Raw genomic sequence first — 16,420 nt, 5'->3', positions numbered from 1 at the left:
TCGTCCTGACTCTGTCTTTGTTAGCTCTCGCGTAAAGAGTCTAAGTTGTGAAATTGCTGCTGTTTGCAAGCACAAAAAATCGCCTCTAAAAACCTGTACAATGCGCCTCTGCCGCAACAAACACAATAATTATTGTACCTTTTTAGCTACAGCCATATCTTCTTTATTCGCTACCATGAATGCAATTAAAAATTTCCATGGCAAACAAAAATGGGGGGAGGGGGGCTAGTTCCTCCCTACCACCTTCCCGTGCGCTGTCCCTGACTTTTAGGGATAAGGAATATCCGTTTTACGATTTATGGGGATAACAAGAAAATATAAGGGATAGCAAGACCACCACCACCACCCCCCAACCCCTCCCCCAACAGGGCCTTAGAACCAGACATTTTGAAAAATTATCAAATTATTCTGTGGCTCAGTATTGATAAACGTGTACTTCAAGTTTCTGGAGGGGCTTTCGTAAAAGAAGGAGAAAAAAACTGAAACAAAAATGAGCAATGGAGGGTCTGTGAACAGGCTAGCGCAGATAGAAATGATGATGATGAATCAACAATAATATGGATAAAAGCTATGCCTATTCAATTCAACAACAAAGAAAAGCAATTAACCCAATATTGCTTTTAATCTTAAATAGAACCTAGACTGTTTGTCTTAATCATTCTTCACATTTCTGCGTTAGAACGGCTGCTATATACGTTCGACATCTCTATAGCGCTTCCTTATTACTTTAAAATGTACATTTGGTTGCGCGGAGCAGCCAATGCAGATAATCTAACGGCTAAAATCATCGATCCGGTCAGTACGGCCTTTTGCACCTTCCTGCGTATAGACAGAAATGATGACTGATGATCAATCAGCGATAGTGCGGATAAAGTTTATACTTATTCAACGGTGGAAGAAAGCAATTAAGTCGATATTGTTACTTATCATAAATTAAATAAAACATATACACTTTTTTCTCTGATTTTAATCTTCACACTTCGTGAGACACCGCGATACCCTTTCAGCAGTTTTTACAACAACAACAACAGCTTTATGAGAATTGTTCCATATTAGGTTGATCATCAGGGCAGCGAATTAGACTATAAACGATGTAATGGGCAATGGTACGTACTTATCCGTCTTTAGTGGCCAGAATTGAAATGGTGATGATGAATCAGCAATAGTTCGTAATCGACTGCTGTTCGTTAAACATGGTATAAAACTATGATGTTGCGGAATGACGGTGGGGGAAAGAAATTAAGCCAACGTTGATATTTATCACAACAACCCACAGCACCACTTCAATTTTTGTTACATAAGACAAAAAACGGGAACTTGAAGCTGAAAACTAGCAGAACTGAGCTACCGCTTACAACTGAAACAAATGCAGTCAGACGGAGGCGAGAAAAAACCTGCCCAAAAAAAACCCCGAAGGGAAAAGGTGCATTCAGGAAATCTGGGTAGGAACCAAGGCTCAAGCTCAAAGCCCTTCCTACGGGACTTTACAATGTTATCGAGAGTAGACTGCTCCTAAAAAAAAAGGGAGAGGTTGGTTCAGAAGCCTAGATGACGTACACGTGATATACGCAACCTTATATACCCCCGATAAGGCTACCGGCATGGTGCACCCGGCCTAGTACCCAGGCCCTGATGTATCTCGTGCGTCAAAATATTTATTTCTGCCTTCTTGGCGGGCTCATTCGTCAAAAATAACATCATTCGTGAAGCTACAGCTACCGTCCGTTACTCGCTCTATTTTAGGATAACCTCACACGTAAAAGATAATAATACCTAATATGCATACTATTAGCGTTACTAGGCGTGTCACGCATGAAGTCATGCCACTATATCTCTTCCCCCATCACGCAGATAGCGTGCAATGGTGCGAAAGAAAACAACAAAAAAACTAACTAAATAAACTAAATACTAGAGGTTCTATATTGGAAGTGAAGTGCAGCTTCATGTAGAAAGATCAAGGAGTAGAAAAGGTAGCAAATAATCTATTGTATCTCAGTTTAGGACATCATGGTCTTCAAGGTTGTAAGATTCTTGTCTTGTCGCGCAAAGCTAGGAGCGTTGCTTTATGATACAAAAGGGAGACTATGATGTATTTTCCGCGTAAGAACTAGGCAGGCGAAGGGAAAAATCAATTAAAAGGTGCTAACTTTTAATCATTAATTTCAATTAAATCAAGCGTTCCAATTGGCCAAAATCCAAAAATCGGCGAAAAAACAGTGAGAAACGAGCCAAAAACAACTTTTTTAGCTTTATTTTCCCCATTCCCCTGTCTTATACTAGGGTAATCGGCTCCTGCTTATACCTCACGACCAAGTTTCAGCATTGTTGTATGCGCCAATCAAAAGTTAGAGCGGAAAAACGTGCAACACACGCGCGACCTTGTTGTGACTCCATCTCAGATGTGATACTTGAGATGTTAGGAAATTTGTCTTTTGCCCGGAGTTTTTCTGAATTGATATTTATTTTGAAATTCACTGTTTTATCCTCCGAGTGATGGTCAAAATGCTCTTCAGCATGGTTTGCTGCTGTCCTCAACATGCCGAGTCGCTACGTGAAAAATTTGGGCCCGGCGTTGTTGTTTTCATCAGGATCAGGCTCGGAGGAGATCGAATGATTGTGGCGCTAGAAATTGAAGTGCAGCTGGACATAAAAGGAGAAAGCGAGGGATTTTTAATTTTTACCAGGATAAAATTATTTCTCGAAGAGATGTAGAACACTTGAGATGGAGGTAAGTTGGGCTCAATAGATTTTCGCACCTCCGCGCACATCATTGTGTGGCGGGTAAGGACAAAACTTGAACCCGGGGTCCATGGAACCCCATTTTGGAGCGGATCATGGACCCCCTGTAATGGACCGGGTCCATGGACACTGTTTTAAAAAAGAAGGAGTTGAAAGTAGAAATGAGCAATAAACATTACGGCCTGCTTCAACCTCCAAAAATTATAGCACATAAATAAGCAAGAACGAGAAGTCCAAAGACCGTGACTGCAAAGCTGATTTAAAATAACGTGTATTGTTTTTCATAACAATATTTCGGCTGGCCATACAAGCCTTCTTCAGGTTTACAGATGTTACTGAACTTATGTGGCAATCACAATATTATATAAATGGAGAATGTCGCAATAAATGGGAGAGGCGGAAATGATGTACAACATAAAAACTGGAAAGGAAAAATACTAAGGATATGGATTACAATAATTCGTCACGGCAGTTTAGCCCATGAGGTTCAAGAGTCATGGCGTTATCTATCAAATGCGACTCCCTGGCCTTACGAACTGAGTCACGTGAAGAATGAATTTTCTGTGGGATTAACTGCATGTCAGTATGAGAATGGTTAGAGTGAGAGAGAAAGTGTTCAGAAACAGTAGTGGGTTCAGATTTAATGTTAGTTTTGTCGACTGCACGTCTGTCGTCGTTAATATGTCCTTAAATGACGCTAAATTCTACAGACAACTAGATGGGGACATTACTGATACTATTAGAGTTTAATTTTATTATTTTATTATTAGAATTTAATTTTATTTAAAACATAGCGAGCATTCGGAAACGCCAGACAGGCAACACAAGCAGGAAAAAGCAGGGATTGCGAGAGCTTAGGAAAAAATTGATGATACCTTTAACTGCCTGCGATCGTTTTTTGGAGCGAGAGTTTCCCCACATGAGTATAACTCTGATGCATAACCCGCCAGGTGACGGAAACTGTCAGTTTGGAGCGCTGTGTTTTTGGTTAAATCGCCTGGGTATACACCGATCACCTGAAAAAGTCCGTGAGGAGATTTTAGAATACCTGGAAAACAATCCAACTGACACCGAAGGCTTTCCTTTAGAACTATATGCAGGAGTGCCTTGGTCACAGTACTTGCAGTCAATGGCAATGGATGGTACCTATGGTCACCAAATAACTTTACAAGCGGCAGCAGACTTGTATAACATTGAAGTTTTAGTTGTTTCAGCTCTGGCGCATAATGCCACCACGCTGATTTCTCCGTTGGCGAGCATACCTTATACGAGAGTGCAGCTGGGACACTATGCGGAGCAGCACGGAGAACATTATATTTGTGTCGAAGGAGGGACTTTATACGGATAGTCCTTAGATGACATTGGGAGAGCGTATTTCGTTGAACTCGTTCAAGAGCGTCAATGTTTTTCTGTAAATAGGGTGACCAGAGAGGGACAGCATATTCCAGAATGGGTATAACCAAGGCCTTGTACAGACGAGAAAGACTTCCTAGTTCCCTGGACCAACATTCCTTTTAAAGAAACCCAACGATCTTGTTGGCTTTATTTACAACTTTCTGCGTTTGGGTGTTCCAGGATAGATTAGTCAATGAGTCAAATACCACGTGCGTCATGTGCTATTTTGCTTTAGGACGGTGTCCACTAATGGGAAGTAGTTTTTCCCAGATAATGACTATGTGAGACAAGTAGATCATATCAGAGGCTATTGAAATCTAAACAGAAAACTGGGAGTAACCACGCATTTTTTAGAGATAACTGCGCTTCAATATAGAGAAAAACGCTGAATAGGCATTTTTTTAGAAAAATGATAAAAAGTTATTTTTCCCCATATTTCAGATTGTACCCGTGAACTGGCACAAATGCAATGATAATTGTAACAAGGTCTCAAAATTAGCAACAAATGATAACATTACAACTGCTCTTTATAGCGGAGCTCCCGCGCGCGAAGCGCGCAGCGGAGCACCATGGGTAACAAAATTTGGTAAACTATCCATCCGAGAAAATTTGGTTATGACGTAGCGTACGCCCGCTCGTCCGTACACACACTTCATGTAAGCCGATGTCAAATGCCACAATAGATCTTGCACAACTTGACTAGCCTTTCAGTTTTGTAAGCCATCCGTATGAGTACAATTAGATTGACAGCTGTCAAAATCAGACATCCGCTGACAATTATCACATGACCATCTCGCGGGCTCAGATGAAAAACCAGTCGTTTTTTCCCTACATATAATAAAAATTTGGTAAAATCTAGTAAACCATCCATCCGAGAAAATTTGGTTATGACGTAGCGTACGCCCGCACACTCTTTGCGGGGGAGGGAAGGGAATCAGGTGTCAGCCCGTGGGGGGGAGGAGTATGTTATAAACCGCGCGATGCATTTGTGCAACCCACCTGTTTCTTGGCGGGAAATCGCGCAAGAAATGACGTGGCTGTTGTCGCGTTCAAAAACATGTTTACTTCAACGGAACTAGCTCATTGCATAAGGATTTTGTGTCCGGGGAGCTCAGTTTCTAGTAAACTGTTTCGAAGAAATTTTTATGGCAACAAACAATAGCGGATTGGATTCAAACTATTTGCTTGTAAGTGAAAAGCGACTGGAAAGAGAAGAAGAGAAAGGCATAGAGTAAGAATTAACAGGCGCGCTAGCGAAGACGATTCAAGTGGAAAATTTATGCAGCATCTGCGACTTGTTCACTGATAGCTGAAGCTGACAGAGTTTTGAGTCATGTTTTGATGTTTTACCTGTCTATTTGCACTGGATCTACAAAATGAAATACATCAGCTATCAACATTTTTTTGTTACTCTTGGCTGGCTTGTTTACTGGGTTGTGATTGAGAAATCCGCCGCACGACAAAAAGAAATCGGGAATCATCGTTTTCAAAAATAAGCTACTCTTAGTAAGCTTGCTTCGCCTTGCTGGACTTTGCGAAAAATCTTAAGCGATTCTGGCCTTACTTGATGGGTTTCCGTGCTGCATCTCGACCGGTAAGCTTGAGTAATTTCATTGTATTTTATGTGTTTTCTTTTTTCATGTTTATGCCGTCATTTTACGCACATTTGTAAGGTTTGAATCAATTTTATCTGATCTAGTAAAGAACTTAAAAAGTCTTTAGACGTTTTCTGACCGCGACTAGAAGAAAAAGTTCTGAAAAATAGTTTAGTTATCCTATTGTTTGTTAAAGAAAACTTTGAGCGATATTCTTGCCTGGAGTTCATCTTGCAAAATAGCGAACAGGGCGAAGGCGGCTTAAAACTTAAGGCTTAATTTAAATCTATTCGTGACTCAGCTTTACTCTCAAAACACGTCTTCGGGAATAAAAATTGTTGACTTTTAAATGTTTCTTCGTTTCTTGTCTTGATTGTTTGTCAAGATCTCGTTCTTACATGATCGCTTTGCCAGTTGTTGTTTAGTCGTCCGTGAACGCGTTGGTCACGCTCTACGTCCAATTTTTCTGCTCTGATTGGTCAAAATTTGACAGGTGAGTTCATGAGGAAAATTTATGCAGCATCTTGAAACTTGTTTACTGTGACAGCTGAAGCTGACAGAGTTTTGTGTCAACTTGTGATGTTTTTAACTGTCTTGTTCTACTGGATGTACGAAATGAAATTCAGCTACTATCAAGAGTCTTCTGTTATTCATGGCTAGTTTGTCTATTGGGTTTTTGGTTGGGAAATACGTCGCCTGTCAAAGTCGGAAATCCGATTTCGGATGGCATCGATTCGTTTTCGTTTTTCACCTTGCTTGATTGAAAAGTCTGAAGCGATGTAGCTTCCAGGAGCTGCCTGAGTAATTATTGTATTTGTGTTTGTTTTTTTCATATATCTAATTTCATGAAGCCGAGCGCAGTTTATGAGGCTATAGTTTATGCATGCATGTTTGAATTAAGATTTGAGATAATCATCTTACCTATAGTATGAAGTTTGATTTAAGCTTGCAGAACTTTAAAAAGTCTTTAGTCGATATTTTCTCACCGCAAATAGAAAGAAAAAAAACGTTGCGTTTTTATTTTGGCTGTAGAAAGAAAGCTTTGAGCAATTTTCTCGCCTCGAGTTCATCTTTGAAAACAACAAACACCGGGAAGCCGGCTTTAAAACACAAACTTAGGGTTTAACCATAAAGACTCAGGATTCTTGGAGACACTTTAATACTTAATTGTCTTCGTGAATGAAAATTGTTGTCTCTGTTACAGTGTAAATGTTTCACCGAATTATATTTCTTTTATTGATTGTTAGTAGTCTCTCTTGCAATTTGCCGTTAATATTTTCAGTTGCAGGAGTACTCAAAACGTCGCGCGTTTTAAACGCTTGTGTTATAAAACCATTAAATAAAAAAAATACAATAAATTCTTTATTATGTTGAAGTGTAACTCTATTAATGTTCATTCAAACACTCTACAGCTTGCAACTGGCTGGTCGTTATATGGGTGATTTTAGAAATTTTTTTTAGCGGTTTCGCTAAAAGCCCACGCGTGCTTCGATCGTCCTGAATATTGAATGAGATTTGTTAGCAAGATTTTGTAAAGCAAACTTGTCAAACGGAAAAAATTCTGCCGGATTTGCTTTCCAAGTATTTGTTTTCCAGGCCTAATATACTGTGATCAAGAGCCATTATGGACGTTAAATGCGATCGTAGATGATTGCTATTTTTTGGGTGTACACATGGCCGTCAACTCGATGTAAGGTTTGGTGCACTCTTGGACTGTTAGCAAATTATTTTTCTCTCAAATCACTTAGCCTTAATCCCTCAAAACGAAACTCACATGAATGTGCTCTAAAGTGAACTGATTTGTGGAATAAAAGTTTACTGTTTGATTGAAATTACAAATTTATTAATGGGAGCTTCGCTTTTAGCCCTGGCTAAATCTATATATTACGTCTTTTTTTGAAATACCATCTCCACGCGTTTGCCTTAAAAATAGTGTAAACGACATTTTCCCAAAACTAAAAATTGATCGTTTGCTGGTTAGCCCGTAGGGGTTAGCCTGCGTTTTTAGAAGTTAAATTTGTTGGTTTCGACCTTAACTTTATCGCTTTGGGGGTTATTTACAATTTTTCCCATCCCCTCCCCGGTCAGTTTTACTATTGCTTCACTCAACGCAGAGTACTCTGGGATATCCACAACGGCTGACAGTCAGAGAGAACAACAACCCACGGAGGAGAGCAAAAACAGAAAGTGAAGAACGACATTTCATGGACTCTAAGGAAAACAAATTATACTATTTCATTCAACTGGAGCTTATCCGTTTCAAAAATTTAACAAACATTTTTGGAGAAGAGCAATCTCGAAGGTATTAAAGATTACTTCCAGCGCACATAGAGTAGTATGGCGAGCTCAAGATCCATGGCTGGTGTTGTAAACAAACTACTGTACTGTAGTGGAAAGTAGTCGACAGGGACTCTTAGACAGGTACTCCTTCAATCATTTGCTTACTTGTACATGTCCTCAAGATTTTTTTAACTGTAGATGTAATATGGATTGTAAACCTTCTATCGTTTTTTATTATTTTACCGGTTACCTCGATCGAGTATGTTTTTAAACTTGCTTACATTCAATGAGCTGACATCTGTGCTTTGCGCTATCTCTTCCGGGCTTTGCCACAAGTGTCATATGACTTAAATGATTTGCATAGACTCAAGTTCCATACATGAGCTCTCTATTAAAAAAGCTGAACACTGCGAAAGTAGTTGTACCGAATGCGTTTATGTACCCTCATATATAAACTGAGCTATAATGATCATTTTATATATTTCGTTTTGATTTTTTTTACTGTAGCACAGTTCTGTGTCATGATCATTCACTATTTTTCGCTCCTAAATGTTAATTTTAGGCTTAACAGTGTCTGTTAAACCTAAGGAAGTCTTAGAATGGAAATACTTTATTTTACCTTCCATCCTTAGTTTGTAAACAGCCAAATGGCAGCTATGTCTAAATGTCCAGATTATGTGTGGCGTGAAATTGAACCTTAAGAAATACTATCTACACAACAAGCTGCCCAATGAGTCGATAGTTTCAATGCTTAGTGATGCCAAAATGCTTAAAAAATAATGATAATAGTAAAAAGCATAACAATTTGTTACGTTTTCTTTCCACGATGAAAGCGTTTCCTTTACGGTACGCAACTATTTGTGAAGCTGCGATCTAAGCGATCCAAGCAATCTTGTGACAGTTTTTTTCTTGTTTGTTCAACAAATGAAAGCCTCGGACTCTCAATAAAAGGGACATCTGTATTTACTCAAACGCTTTAAATCTATGTTCTGGTGAATAATTACATAAAATCCTACAAAATTAAAGAAATATTCGAGAAATTGTTTAAAGCCGTTTAGCCGATAAAACGCGAAGGACGCGAGTGAAAGGTAAACTTGTAGTTTCTCGATTAAGCGGAGAACAGAGCTATTTTCCTTCTGATTCAGACTGATCCTGCCTATTAAGGGATTTTTTAATACCCAAGCTCCAAGCGTAACATCTTGAAGCAATAACTTTTAATGTTTTAGAATTGACTGGTGAGATGTCCGGCTAGGTCGGGCAACCGCCTGTCCATATAATCTCTCATTTTAATTTGATCACATTTACATGATAGGAAGGGTGATCCACCGAGGCGGGTTGCCCGGTCTGCCAGACCAAGTAACCCGACGCTCACTAATTGAAGCCAAGGTGGCTGCCAGTTATAGGCACCCGATCGCAACGAACTTACGGGAAACACTGGTAGCCAATGAAATAGTCTACCTTTTGCAATTCCTCCTGACACCATCTACACTACATAAGACAAATACCTGACGGAATATCGTGAAACGCTTCATGCATGTGAAAATGTGTAAAACGCTACTAATTGTCCTGCGACAATTAATTGTCGAATTTGCATTTTTTATATTCTGTTGTAAGAAAAATACCGTCAACCGTCGAAAGTACCACTTTTATTTCCTTCAACCGTGAAAGAGGCTCATTTAAAACCATCAACCGGCAGAGCACACTCCCTTCCCCCAATTTAAGACCCTCACATAACTGTATAGAATTTGACTGCTAGAATATTTTGAATTTCCCTCTAATTTTTTTCTTTCCTTTCTCAACGTTTTTAAGAACATTTTCTTTCTTTTTTAGAGACGGTTTCAATTAGTAGTTTTTAGTGAGATAGTCATCAAATGTGAATATGAGATACGGTTTGTTTTACTAGTACTCTGTTAGTAAGAAAGTATCTGCCGCAACTTTGATGATGTTCATGAATTGGTTATTTTAAATTTATAAGTTTTAATAGACATCATATCTTTGTAAACAATAATATTGTAGATAGAAAAATAAAGGATTTTCGATCTTAATAATAATAATAATAATAATAATAATAATAATAGAAGAAGAAGAAGAAGAAGAAGAAGAAGAAGAAGAAGAAGAAGAAGAAGAAGAAGAAGAAGAAGAAGAAGAAGAAGAAGAAGAAGAAGAAGAAGAAGAAGAAGAAGAAGAAACATAAACAAAATAACTAAAATGATGTATCTGTTCAGAAATTGGTAAATACATTCTGTCAGCTTAAAAAGCTTAAAAATTTTAGTTTCGTCGCCAAAAAGAATGTGAGGAGAGACTAAAATGCACAGTCACAGTATAGTGTGGGCTTCCTGTAGAAACCCAGCAGGCTTTGTGGCTGTATTTAATTTCTTGTAAGTATGAGGGCCTGTTCGTCCTCTCTTCTCGATTACTTTTATTAGAGGTAAATTTATGTACAACGAGAGACCTGGAAATTGTGTTGTGATGCCGGTACCTATGTCAGGATAAAATACTTACGAGACAACAGAATTCCGTTTAATCCTTTGTGTTCTATTGAGTTTTAACAATAATGAGCTAGCTTGATACACAGATTGCACTGAGATTTAAGAAACCATTTCATCAAGAAAATCAAAATTATCCTTATGCTTTAAATGTCTTAATCTCAAATTGAAACTTCAATCTAAATTTACTTAGAGCCCTGCCACTTTTAACTCTTTAAGTTGAAAACGATATTTGGAAAGGAAAATCCTTCTTTGATCACTGCTACACACTCTAGAAGAAGCGGAAGAAGCCTAAAGCGGCGCATGACACCATAAGGAGAATGCTGACCATAGGCGAGGTCCCTTTGTTACAGAGGTCTTTATCGCAGCACTTGTATTCGCATTTACCACCTGCATCTTTGCAAGGTTTTAAAACTCCCGAGTCTGCCACACCACACACAGCTTTGGTAGTGCAGGATTTTGCATATGCTTTAATTTGTTGATATTCCATGGTAGATGTGGCACAGCGCGGTTCAGTAAGCCCCTTGCAATCCTGCTCTTTTTGATTCTTAACACAGTCCTCCATACTTGTCGCAACGGGACATTGGTAGCACTTTAATCCAGTAGCTGCGAGAAATAAGAAACGCTTCAGAAAGTTATCTTTTCTCAAACGTTTTACAATGAATTACTAAAAGTTATATAAAATTTAGAGTGTTCGCATCCCACTGTCTATACACTGACGTTATTTCACTCAAACACTGTTGCAGTACGTGGTATGATCGCTCAGTTTAACACGGCAACTCGTTATTTTCATGTTATCAGGATTTTAACGTCGAACGGCGTGAAGTGATGGCGATGGAGCAACCAGAGTAATTCTGGACTGAACTAATCTACACAGGAAGAAGTAAATTATTTGGCTCTTTAAACTAAAGGGGAATTAAACGTTAATTCATTTCTCAAGTACATGTGCGGAGGTCTTAAAATTTCTTCGTCAATTTTCTCTCAGTTGGTGCACATGATAAAGTTCTTCGACGTTTCTTCTGTATTAAAAAGACGGCGTAATGTTTTTACTGTGAGTTCGTTAAATCGGGCAGGCGGGCTACTGATTTTTAAAGTGAATGATATTTTCTATTAGCCTCTGAAAATATTTTCCTCGGCTTTTCTTCGATTCCTGCACAGAAATCTTTAAAAATCGTGGAGGAATTTATCACGAACTTTTTCAAAGAATATACTTACATATCTTAGAACACGGTAGACATTATACAGTATACTCCTTTAAATTTGCAAATTATCACTGTACACTGATTGTATACAGTCGTTGGGTGCTCCTGTTGATTCATCAGCACAGCATGCAGTTTGGCGCCATTGTACCAACAGAGATATAACAGGATGAGGTTATCGCTTTGGAATGAATTTACTAATTTACTGGCGCTACCTAACGATAATTCATACAACATTTAATAGGAGTAGTGGTCAAGCCCCTCGCCCTGACTTGTTTATACTTTCCTTGAAATTCGTAAATCGAAAATCAGTTTACATATAGAAGAGAACAAAGCACTATCAAATTTTAGTTACAGCTCACTATAACTGACCAATTATTGTCAGCCACGTCGAAAGCTATAGGAACATGGATTTATTTACCCTTCCAGTAAAAAAAATTCACGATAGATTTAAGAGTTGCAAAACAGTGTTTAAAGACGTAGCGGCGGCTATTTTGCGTAAACAACGCCCGGCTAAGAAAATCGTGCCATAAAACAATATTCACTAACATATAATAGGGTGACGAACATTCGCGAGCATGCGAGCACTGCGATTTTTTTGAGAGCACGAGCAGAGATGAAAAATTTGCTTGCGAGCAGCGAGCACTTCTTATATTTCCACTTGCAGCAATCCCTATGGAAATCCTTTTCTTTAAAATAAAAAAGAAAATAGTTTAAAACGGGGTTTTAATTTTGAGCACAAAACCTTAAGAGAACTTCGTCTAAAGTAAAAACACAGCTGTACGCAAGTGATCCCGAAGATTGTCTAATATTCAATTACGAGTTCACCGCTCAGGTAGAGAAACATCTTGTGATTGGAGCCGGAGATTTTCATATCGATTTAATCCAAGAGCTCTACGAAGAATGTCTCGAGCGTACAAGTGGAGTTCAAGAAAGGGACATGACTGATGGGATAAAGAAGAACTGATCCTCGTGTCAGAACAACCTCTTCTGGAAGAATCCTAATGTTTCCACACCGTTTTTATTAAAAACACGGCCTCATTAAAGCCCAGTGAGTATAGAGCGCTAGAGAAACTCAGAACAACTCATTAGGTAACAACATCTTCTCTTTTTAACCATATATAACTAGGTTAGCCAATTTTTTTATTTATGATAATCGTTCATTTTATCGCGTGCATTTCCACTGAACTTGATAGCCAAATTTATAGGAATTAAGCACCATACAGAATTAGATTTACTTTTTCTCTTGCTTTAACCCAAAGAAGGATACAAAGTTTCGAACAATACTGAAAAGAAAGCGAGCATGCGAGCAACTGCAAATTAAAATTTTGGGAGCACGAGCAAGCGAGCACTCGTTTAAATTTTGCGAGCAAATCGAGCAAAGGTAAAATTTTGCGAGCAGTTAAAAATTTTAATGGACCATTCATCATTCCTTATAATGTTAAGATGGGTGACAAGAAAAGTTCAGCAAATTCATTATAAACGAGAGGGAACTATACGAAGCTCGTGCGATTCAGTCAGGTAGAACTAAACCAAGAATGTATAAAATCATGGCAATATAACGTTGTCTATATATGTTTGAACCTGTAGCAGCTGATTTCTATCAATGCGATAAACTTTAAAACAAAAAAGCGTAGAATTGGAAGAATGCTTACCGACAGAAATGCAAAGCACAAAGGCCAAGATAACCAGAAGTTTCATCCTTGAAGAACAGCTCCTGCAACCTGTTTAGTTTGCTTCTTCTAAGTGACTGCTACACCCTCCAAGACTGATGGCAAACAAAACCATGCTTTACATTTTAAAGCTTCAGCTGCCGTCAACAATTAATTATTTTGACATCTTGTGCCAATCAATGTCTAATCCGCATTTACTGTGTTCGTTATACCAAGGTAGTCAACGATTATGTCCGTGCGATTACCCTGCACTAATTGGCCATGAAAATCATTTATTATATAATTAACTTTGTTGTACAGGTACAAACGTCATGGTATCAGTTTTCTCCTCCTTGGCTCTTAGATAAAGTTTGAACATTTCTTCTAGGGGCGCTAGATCGATCTAAATTTAGTCCCTTCCTTCAGCAAAGAAAAGGTAATCTAAGAATCATCAATGCATTCCATGGAGGTTAGTTACTCAGAGCAAATTTATACACTGGTATCCGGGGCGGAGGGGGCGGCGGGGGGAATTCTACTCCTGGGAATTCTTGCTGGGGTGTGCTGCCCGGTTCCCCAAATCCTGACCCTAATTCAGACCAAAAAAAGGCCATTTTTAACGCATACCAATTTTCACACCTGGCATAGGCAGAAATTATGTCATCATTACTTAGATTAAACCGCTAATAAAAAGAGTTTTTGAAATTAATTTCGAATTCGCATATTATTCTTTCTTTCTTATTCATTTGCAATTGAAAGGACAAATACGTTCATACACTCTCGTAGTTCCCTAAAAAAACATAACCGATTCCAGGTCCAAATGAGCAAATTCTATACCCGTTTTCAAACCAAAGCGGTGCAAAAACCATACCCTTAAGGGCAGCATATAGCTATATGGTTCATATAAAGGAGTAAACTCCTCCCCCCGGGACTGGTATCAGGGCGTTGGCTCTTTCCGGGCTTTATATTGTGCGCGTGTAAAACCATTCGAGTCATTCGGCGTAGAAAGAGAGGAAAAGAGGACTCATTCGAGTCATTCGGGGTAGAAATTGAAGAAAAGAGGACTATGTTGCATCTGCATGCTTTACTAAAAGGAAACGTGCACTAATTTTTTTCTTTCCTTTCTCAACGTTTTTAAGAACATTTTCTTTCATTTTTTTAGTTCAAAATTCTGAGACGGTTTCAATTAGTGAAACTAGTTTTTAGTGAGAAAGTCATCAAATGTCAAATATGAGATACGGTTTGTTTTACTTACTATAGTAATCTGTTAGTAAGAAAGTATCTGCCGCGACTTTGATGATGTTCATCAATTGATTATTTTAAATTTATAAGTGTTAATAGACATCATATCTTTGTGAACAATAATATTGTAGACAAAAAAATAAAGGATTTTCGATCTTAATAATAGTAATAATAATAATCATAATCATAATCATAATAATAATAATAAGAAGAAGAAGAAGAAAAAGAAGAAGAAGAAGAGCAAGAAGAAGAAACATAAACAAAAATAACTAAATGATGTATCTGTTCTTAAATTTGTAAAATACATTCTGTCAGCTTAAAAAACTTAAAAATTTTAGTTTCGTCGTCAAAAGGAATGTGAGGAGAGACTTAAATGCACAGTCACAGTAGTGTAGGCTTCCTGTAGAAACCCAGTAGGCTTTGTGGCTGTAGTTAATTTCCTGTGGGTATGAGGGCCTGTTCGTCCTCTCTTCTCGATTACTTCTATTAGAGGTAAATTTATGTTCAACGAGAGACCTGGAAATTGTGTTGTGATGTATCTATGTCAGGATAAAATACTTACGAGACAACAGAATTCCATTTAATCCTTTGTGTTCTATTGAGTTATAACAATAATGAGCTAGCTTGATATACAGATTGCACTGAGATTTAAGTTCAATAACTTAGAAACCATTTCATCAAGAAAGTCAAAATCATCCTTATGCTTTAAATGTCTTAATCGCAAATTAAAACTCCAATCTAAATTTACTTAAAGCCCTGCCACTTTTAACTCTTTAGGTTGAAAACGATATTTGGAAAGGAAAATCCTTCTTTGATCACTGCTGCACACTCTAGAAGAAGCGGAAGAAGCCCACAGTGGCGCATGACACCATAAGGAGAATGCTGACAATAGGCGAGGTTCCTTTGTTGCAGAGGTCTTTATCGCAGCACTTGTATTCGCATTTACCACCTGCATCTTTGCAAGGTTTTAAAACTCCCGAGTCTGCCACACCACACACAGCTTTGGTAGTGCAGGATTTTGCATATGCTTTAATTTGTTGATATTCCATGGTAGATGTGGCACAGCGCGGTTCAGTAAGCCCCTTGCAATCCTGCTCTTTTTGATTCTTAACACAGTCCTCCATACTTGTCGCAACGGGACATTGGTAGCACTTTAATCCAGTAGCTGCGAGAAATAAGAAACGCTTCAGAAAGTTATCTTTTCTCAAACGTTTTACAATGAATTACTAAAAGTTATATAAAATTTAGAGTGTTCGCATCCCACTGTCTATACACTGACGTTATTTCACTCAAACACTGTTGCAGTACGTGGTATGATCGCTCAGTTTAACACGGCAACTCGTTATTTTCATGTTATCAGGATTTTAACGTCGAACGGCGTGAAGTGATGGCGATGGAGCAACCAGAGTAATTCTGGACTGAACTAATCTACACAGGAAGAAGTAAATTATTTGGCTCTTTAAACTAAAGGGGAATTAAACGTTAATTCATTTCTCAAGTACATGTGCGGAGGTCTTAAAATTTCTTCGTCAATTTTCTCTCAGTTGGTGCACATGATAAAGTTCTTCGACGTTTCTTCTGTATTAAAAAGACGGCGTAATGTTTTTACTGTGAGTTCGTTAAATCGGGCAGGCGGGCTACTGATTTTTAAAGTGAATGATATTTTCTATTAGCCTCTGAAAATATTTTCCTCGGCTTTTCTTCGATTCCTGCACAGCAATCTTTAAAAATCGTGGAGGAATTTATCACGAACTTTTTCAAAGAATATACTTACATATCTTAGAACACGGTAGACATTATACAGTATACTCCTTTAAATTTGCAAATTATCACTG

The 16,420-nt window shown here is 38.2% G+C and overlaps 1 protein-coding gene and 1 long non-coding RNA gene across 2 annotated transcripts; one reads left to right on the top strand and one right to left on the bottom strand.

The window, feature by feature from the left end:
* Positions 1–3,658: 3,658 nt before the first annotated feature.
* On the top strand, positions 3,659–4,087 carry LOC140933181 (uncharacterized). Its single transcript, XM_073382693.1, has one exon. It carries the CDS (start codon positions 3,659–3,661, stop codon positions 4,085–4,087), a length of 429 nt encoding a protein of 142 aa, XP_073238794.1.
* Positions 4,088–10,507: 6,420 nt separating this feature from the next.
* Positions 10,508–13,481, bottom strand: LOC140934995 (uncharacterized). Its single transcript, XR_012165153.1, has 2 exons — positions 13,350–13,481; positions 10,508–11,101 (listed from the first exon to the last, which is right to left on the bottom strand). It is a non-coding gene; the product is annotated as an uncharacterized lncRNA (long non-coding RNA).
* Between the last annotated feature and the right edge of the window lie 2,939 nt (positions 13,482–16,420).

This window comes from Porites lutea, chromosome 4 (genome assembly GCF_958299795.1).
Source record: "Porites lutea chromosome 4, jaPorLute2.1, whole genome shotgun sequence".
Lineage (NCBI taxonomy): Eukaryota > Metazoa > Cnidaria > Anthozoa > Scleractinia > Poritidae > Porites > Porites lutea.
This window is presented reverse-complemented; position numbering and strand designations above follow the sequence as displayed.